The sequence below is a fragment of the Thamnophis sirtalis genome, unplaced genomic scaffold (assembly GCF_051295495.1).
Source record: "Thamnophis sirtalis isolate CommonGarterSnake01/CBP01778 unplaced genomic scaffold, rThaSir2_p1.2 scaffold_3, whole genome shotgun sequence".
Lineage (NCBI taxonomy): Eukaryota > Metazoa > Chordata > Lepidosauria > Squamata > Natricidae > Thamnophis > Thamnophis sirtalis.
This window is the reverse complement of record NW_028261383.1, coordinates 101,527,509-101,533,508: the sequence shown is the minus strand read 5'-3', so window position 1 is coordinate 101,533,508 and position 6,000 is coordinate 101,527,509. Positions and strand designations below refer to the sequence as shown.

The 6,000-nt window shown below is 36.8% G+C and overlaps 1 protein-coding gene across 2 annotated transcripts in view; it reads left to right on the top strand.

Moving 5' to 3' along the window:
* Positions 1 to 297: 297 nt before the first annotated feature.
* NSG2 (neuronal vesicle trafficking associated 2) overlaps positions 298 to 6,000 on the top strand; it is a 56,152-nt gene continuing 50,449 nt past the window's right edge. The window contains exons 1-2 of one of the 2 annotated variants that reach the window (XM_014053780.2): positions 298 to 496; positions 1,223 to 1,373. In XM_014053780.2, coding sequence (XP_013909255.1) covers positions 1,245 to 1,373 — 129 coding nt within the window. In that variant the 5' untranslated portion in view covers positions 298 to 496; positions 1,223 to 1,244. Of the gene's footprint in view, positions 497 to 613; positions 1,030 to 1,222; positions 1,374 to 6,000 lie in introns of those variants that run through there. The other variant, XM_014053781.2, reaches the window with a different exon arrangement.

Sequence of the window (6,000 nt, the reverse complement as noted above, 5' to 3'; positions counted from 1 at the left end):
CAAACATGGCTCTGCCTATTGTAGCTACAACTGCTCTAATTCCTGAAATCGTTCACCTATCTGTCAATGACATCACAGCAGAGGGTGGTTGACTTGGTGCAGACTTAAAACTCTTAGCATGCTGCTTTAAACAGGCAGGCCAGGCTGAGCTGGGACGTCGCCTGCCTGTGCTCTGTGCAGACTGTAGGTGGCGTTGTCGCTAAGCACCGTCTCTTTTTTTCTCTTTGCTAGCGCTTGTGGCTGCCTTGGGCGACAGCAGGTGGTGCCAGATCCCGCACGGAAGCCGCCGCCCCAGCTTGGGAGTGTTTGCCTGCCGCAGACTCGAGCGGCTGTCTCTGCGCTCACTCCTTGATCCTCTTTCAGTAGCGTTTGGAACCAGCCGGCTGAGGAACGAGGCGCTGTCCTTTCAGCACCACCGGGGGGTTTAAAAAGCAGCTTTTTTTTTTTTGGCGCAATCCGTCGCGAACTTCCTTCCAAGAGCGAGGTGTGCCCTGCAGTAAGTAGATAGTGGGAGGATGATGGGGGTGGGGGGCGGGATGAGGATTTCTCCCCCCCGTGATCGTCTGATTCTGAGGCATGTATTTGTGACCCGCCCCTGATTACTGGTGCAGATGCATCAGGGCTAAGAAAAAAAAAACGAGAAGGAAAAGGGGCTCTCGAATATATTTGACACTGTGTTTCATTTGTTAATTTCTTCACAGATTATAATTCATTCTGGAATATGTCATTTGCCAAAGAAGAGGTGGTTGTTAAAGAATGATTGTTATTAAGCATCCCTTTTGAAAGGTTTTGTGTAGTTGCTATGGTTTTAAAAAATAGATGTAATATACAGATAAAAACCTGGGCCAAATGCATCCCTTGTTTAGATATTTTCTGTTAGCAACAAAGGAGCCAAGCTAGGTTCACTCCTATAACCCGATCTTGATATAAAACAATCCTTGTCTGGAACTAAACCAACAGAAGCTTAGCTGAACTACCTTTTGGGGTGGTTTAGACCTGATGATACATTCTTTAAAGCAAGAAATAAAGGTAAAATGCTTCCCCCTCTCCCCCTCCCTCTTTTCCTCCCTTCCAATTTAACAGAGATATGCAAGTGGGAACCATATGACCTGCAGGGTGATTGAAATATGGCAAGCTGGCATATTCTCCCCTTAATTTCCCCTCCTTTCTGTCCCATCCTCCTTTTTGCCCCTTTAATACTGATCACCTCAATATGTTTTAGGTCTGGAAAGTGAGATCTAAGGATGGTGAAGCTGGGAAGCAATTTGAATGAAAAGAACAAGCAGCAGCCGTCCAATGAGGATGGTTTTCAGACGGTTCCTTTGATAACACCCTTGGAAGTCAATCACTTACAGTTCCCAGCTCCAGAAAAGGTAAAAGGAAAACAAAACAAAATCTAAAGGAGAGGGGCGGGGGGGGGCAGAATACACACTATAGGCTTTCTAACTATTCTGTTCTATCGCCTTTCAGAAGCATAGAAAAGACCCATTGTTCCCTTTAAAGGGGTTGACTTTTGCTGTGTGCACCTGTCTGTTTTCAAAAACGGAACAGACCAGCATATAATAGAAATGGATCATGGCTCAAGCCTGAAAAATGGCAGAGTCTGTTCATCCTTTTTATCCAATAAAACAGAGAGGGGAAAAAATACCTTTATTAGAACAATTACAGTGAATTTGGGTATTTTAAAATCAGCTTTAAAGCTGCAATCCCAGTTGTTTATCTGACATGAATTTAACCTGCTGCAATGAATTCTTTTGGCAAAGTGTTGCAGGGAGATGTTTCATGCCTACATTCCTGTATCCCTATTCCTCTATTAGTTTGTGGGAAGAGAACACTTTTGTCAAGCAAGTCAAAGCTTAGATTTTGAATAGGATCTTCAAAAGCCAGTATCATCGATTTACTTCTTACTGAGCCATTATTTTAATACAGTCTGTTGTCTAATCTGTACACATTATCCTATTCTTTGGTATTATTATTGGGGGAGACAATGTAAGGTTATAAATGTGTCTCAAATTCATTTAATCTGTCTTTTATGTGGGTAGAAAATGACTGCAGTGCATCTGTCTATTCGGTTCTCAACCCCAAAATATGTAGAAAACATACTATGTGGACTGTAGTCATGCACACAAAGGTGAAATTAAACAAATTATGCTTAATTCATCTCAATAATGTCACTCTCCTTCCAAAACATTAAAAGTTCTCTCTTTAATACATTATAATAAGTCATAATGTCTTTTCTTATCTAGAGGAATTCTACTAAGTAATTTAGTGATGCGGTGATTGAAAGATAAAATGATACAAAAGATTAACAATCCATAAAATTGCATTTCTGATGGCAAAGTTAGTGTAATGTGAATCAGTTCTTAGAAGCAATGGGCTTGATGGAAATATTGTGATGATATTTTTTTTTTTTGAAAAAAGATTTTTTTTGAATCTTGAAATGTTTATTTGTTTCTTTCCAATAATTTTAAAAAAATGTATTTATTTATTTATTTATCCTATTTATATGGATCTATCCAAGAGGCAGCAAACCAAAGTAGAATTACATTAAAACAAAACAAAACAAACAATCAAACACAACTAAATGGCATTGAGGCCCAATAAAAACCCAAAACTACAAGACACATATTGTAATGTCCTAGTCTCAAAGCCTGGAGGAAAAGTTAGGTCTTCGTGGCCTTCATGGCCTTGCCAAAGGCCAATAGAGAAGAGACTACCCATGCTTTTGGGGAGACTGTTCTAAACACTTTAATAATAATAATCTTAAAAATATAGAAAAGAAAAATAACTCTGTCAATGATTGTTACTCTGGATTGTTATATAAAATTTACAGAATCGGGACAATGGGCTTCTCAGTACTTTGCTGTGGAACACCTCCAGAAGTGTTCTGGTGCCTTTATATCCTGCTTGTGAGTTTCATGATTGGCTATAATGGAGGTAGAATATCCCACTAGATAAGCCTTATACCTGATTCAACAACACCTACTTTGTTTTAAACAAAATAAAAATTACATTGAACTTAAGAATAGTCCATACTACAGAAAAGAATATTGTTTATTAGATACACAGAATTTCTAATAAAACAGATGTAAGCTGTCGATCATATTTTCCTTGGGTCATGGAGATGTGGGCCTATACCCTTTTTCAACCACACAATCAATTTAGACAAATATTTATCAGTTTCAAGTTGGAATAAAGATGATATGAGCTTCATTTTATTTAGGCAAGGAACCCAGTGCACATGGATGAATAGCTGGGGCAATCAGGTTATAAGCAATGCAATACAAAATAGATTATGTGGCTGTCAGATCTGGCAGACAAGGGCTTAAGCAGATCTTGAAAAACCTTGAAAAAATATGTGGCAGCTGCTTTATCTGGGGATGTAGATGTTTTGGATAATAATTTCTACAATATCTTGATGTTGCTCATAATTGAGGATTTTAGAGTGTCAAATATTTGGTGAACTACCGATTATTTGAGCTTGTCTGGGATGACATAACAATATCAGATGTGTTGAATTTATATTTTACCAACAAAGAAATAAAGAGAGACTAATATAGATCTATTTCAAGTTATTTAGCTCTTATCAGCTAGCCATACTCTTTCTGGGGTTCGAACCCAGGGTACTTCAAACCTGGAACAATATAAGGTGTTACACAGTCACTATCATTTTTGTTTCCTTTACCCAGACTTCCATTACAGCACAATATTTAAGCCAAGGACTGGGACTTTGCTTACTTATGATGAATAAAGACATGAGCAAAACTGAATTATGCTGTCATTTCCCAACTGTAGCCTTGTGAATGTGTCAGATTCTGTTGGGCCTTTGGTCAAGACTTGTAAGTCATATTATCTCGGGAAGGCAGGAAGTTAACTGAGAAATACATAGAAGCAAATACCACAATGTATACAATTATTGTATTTTTTTAAATCAACTCTTTCTATAGGAGAGGTACAATTTTGGTAGATGTTCCAGGAAAAGGGCCTTGTAGAATATTAGGAAATGATTACAAATCATCAAATTTACCTCACAATATTTTTGTAAGAATCAAGCAAGCTCAATTCCCTATATAGAAGCTTTGGAAATTAACAGTAATTTCCTACATGCAGTGCAGATGATTATTTCCCCTGCCCCAAAACAATAGTTAAAATTATGTTACTCACTCTTTGGCTATCTTCAGAGCATAAAAACATTTCCATATGCAAAGATAACTGATAAAAATACTGGCACAGCATAAACTATATATACATAATAATTTGGTATCAGATGATAACTAACCTGATATAGAAGGAACTTATATTTACCTGTACATTTACTGTGCACCTTGAGTTATATCTGCAACTTTAACATTTCAATTTTATATTTTTATATTTTTATATTTAAGATCAAATTAGGCCTTTTCTAAGAAGTTTTTAGTGAAAGAAAGCTCACTGATGGCACTAGAAACAAAAATAAAGTATTGTTATGTTATAATCTAAAAAAAAAACAACAAATGGGAGGAAAGTTTATTCTGAATACTTTATTTAGGGTCTTGGGAAACTCAATAACTTTCTCAAAATCATTAAAAAATTGCCATTGCCAATTCTTCTCATAGTATCTTTCCTTTCAATTCTTCTCATAGTATAGCTCATAGTATCTCTTTGAATATATATCTCTATACATATATGTAGAGTATTCCATCTAAGGTCATGCAGAAGTTTATTTTTATTTTTTTTGCATACTTTCTAAAACAACAATAGTGTGGATGGTGTCCTGTCTCTTAATGTAATATAACTAAAAAGGATTAAACTGATCCAAAACAACCAGGTCTTCTTCTTTGTTCCCAAGAGAATCTTAAAGATGGGGAGTTTAGATTGTGGCACTACAATAATCAGACTAATGTTCATGACTTTTGCCAAATCAAGAGTTACCTTGTAGATAGTGAGGTAACCACTGCTATGGTCTGGAAACAAATTTATTGCTATATCTGTGTTTTACTACTTAGAATCATATAGAAGAGAACCACCTCATTGCAGTGGTTAAAGGCATTGAACTAGAAATCAGGAGACTGTGAGTTCTAATCCTGCCTTGGCATAAAGTCAACTGGGTGATTTAGGGCCAGTCATTTTTTTTCTGGGCAATTTCAAAACCAAAACTGAAAAATGTTGCCAAGAAAACTACATGGCCTTGTCCATGTAATCATCAGAAATCAAGAGTGACTTGAAGGCACAAAGTCACCAGCATCATAGAGAATCAGAATCTAGCATAAGGAAAGGAATCAGATTTTGGGGTTTTTTTTTGGAAATGTTTGATAATATCTGTGAAGTGTCTGGTATGGCATAACAAATGGAAGTAGTTTAAATGACTCCATGCTTCCTTCAGGGCAACTCTATGGCTCAGTGAAGCTGCTCTTTTGCTTATAAAGCATTCCAGATTGAGTGCTTGTTATCCTCTATGAAAAAGGCTAGGTACGTCATGGAAAGGCCTTATCCAGAAACAGCCTAGGCTGCTTTGTGTTCAATGAACCAATAATAGGATATGACATAAGACCTTATCTAATGTCTCATCATCCCCCAATGTATTATTTTATCTGAGCACACTCAGAGTCCATTACTACATATAACCAAAAGCTATTTTGCAGCTCAAGTTCTGATCACTATCTATTTTTGTCTTTTAATTCTTTTAATCGACTCAAATGCCTATTTTGCAATTATGGGAGCTCTGAAGACTGCAGTGGCTGAGGATGCAAATTAGATAAAAACAGGTCATCATGAATATCCATAGGGGTCAGAAAGTCAGGATGGCAGTGTGACCATGCAATCAAAACCCTGATTATGTGTAAAAAATGCATTGCATGTACAAACAGATATAAAAAATAAAGGTGAAGTGGTAATTGGCAAAACAAAGCCACATCTTGACTTTTTAAATCCTTCCCTATAGATTCCCCAACATATCACTAAATTTTTCCTGAGACGGGGCATTAGTTTATCTTCTTTGTTTTTCAAATAATAAGCCAAATT